General features: G+C 44.8%; 1 protein-coding gene across 1 annotated transcript; it reads right to left on the minus strand.

The window, feature by feature from the left end:
• Positions 1-477: 477 nt before the first annotated feature.
• On the minus strand, positions 478-1,253 carry RB195_026449 (uncharacterized protein; the record flags this gene model as incomplete). The annotated part of the gene is made up of 2 exons (XM_064215008.1): positions 478-680; positions 1,208-1,253. The coding sequence occupies 2 exons, from the start codon at positions 1,251-1,253 to the stop codon at positions 478-480; spliced, it is 249 nt and encodes an 82-aa protein (XP_064070889.1).
• Between the last annotated feature and the right edge of the window lie 354 nt (positions 1,254-1,607).

Here is a 1,607-nt window from a genome sequence, read left to right on the forward strand (position 1 = left end):
GCGATTGCACACGCTCGAGAAACATCTTCAAGAAAAGTATATTTGGGCGTCTCCACCCTCCCACCACACAAGCAATATCAAAAAATTGAGGCTTGCCACGTCTTAGAACACAGAAAGTATCAAAAAATTGAGGCTTGCCACTTCTGAGAACATCGTAGGCGACTGGAGAAGCGCTTGAACCACGTAACGGACCTGCGGTAAAATTTGTCGAAACAAGTAAAGAGTGATATATCAACGTTAAATCTACCATTCCCCTGATGAGGCTATGCACGAAGTGTTGGGGCAGCGATTGCACACGCTCGAGAAACATCTTCAAGAAAATTATATTTGGGCGCTCCACCCTCCCACCACAAAAAGTATCAAAAAATTGAGGCTTGCCACATCTGAGAACACAGGTAGGCGACTGAGAAGCGCTTGAACCACGTAACGGACCTGCGGTAAAATTTGTCGAAACAAGTAAAGAGTGATATATCAACATTAAAATACTTCCTCTACCAATCCGATGAGGCTATGCACGAAGTGCTGGGGCAGCGATTGCGTACGCTCGAGAAACATCTTCAAGAAAAGTATATTTGGGCGTCTCCACCCTCCCACCACACAAGCAATATCAAAAAATTGAGGCTTGCCACTTCTGAGAACATCGTAGGCGACTGGAGAAGCGCTTGAACCACGTAACGGACCTGCGGTAAAATTTGTCGAAACAAGTAAAGAGTGATATATCAACATTAAAATACTTCCTCTACCAATCCGATGAGGCTATGCACGAAGTGCTGGGGCAGCGATTGCACACGCTCGAGAAACATCTTCAAGAAAATTATATTTGGGCGTCTCCACCCTCCCACCACACAAGCAATATCAAAAAATTGAGGCTTGCCACATCTGAGAACATAGTAGGCGACTGGAGAAGCGCTTGAACCACGTAACGGACCTGCGGTAAAATTTGTCGAAACAAGTAAAGAGTGATAAATCAACATTAAAATACTTCCTCTACCAATCCGATGAGGCTATGCACGAAGTGCTGGGGCAGCGATTGCACACGCTCGAGAAACATCTTCAAGAAAAGTATATTTGGGCGTCTCCACCCTCCCACCACACAAGCAATATCAAAAATTGAGGCTTGCCACGTCTTAGCACGAAAGTATCAAAAAATTGGTTGCCACCAGAACATCGTAGGCGACTGGAGAAGCGCTTGAACCACGTAACGGACCTGCGGTAAAATTTGTCGAAACAAGTAAAGAGTGATATATCAACATTAAAATACTTCCTCTACCAATCTGATGAGGCTATGCACGAAGTGTTGGGGCAGCGATTGCACACGCTCGAGAAACATCTTCAAGAAAATTATATTTGGGCGTCTCCACCCTCCCACCACACAGAAAGTATCAAAAAATTGAGGCTTGCCACGTCTTAGAACACAGAAAGTATCAAAAAATTGAGGCTTGCCACATCTGAGAACATCGTAGGCGACTGGAGAAGCGCTTGAACCACGTAACGGACCTGCGGTAAAATTTGTCGAAACAAGTAAAGAGTGATATATCAACATTAAAATACTTCCTCTACCAATCCGATGAGGCTATGCACGAAGTGTTGGGGCAGCGATTGCACAC

This window comes from Necator americanus, chromosome X, assembly GCF_031761385.1.
Source record: "Necator americanus strain Aroian chromosome X, whole genome shotgun sequence".
In the NCBI taxonomy this organism is placed as follows: domain Eukaryota; kingdom Metazoa; phylum Nematoda; class Chromadorea; order Rhabditida; family Ancylostomatidae; genus Necator; species Necator americanus.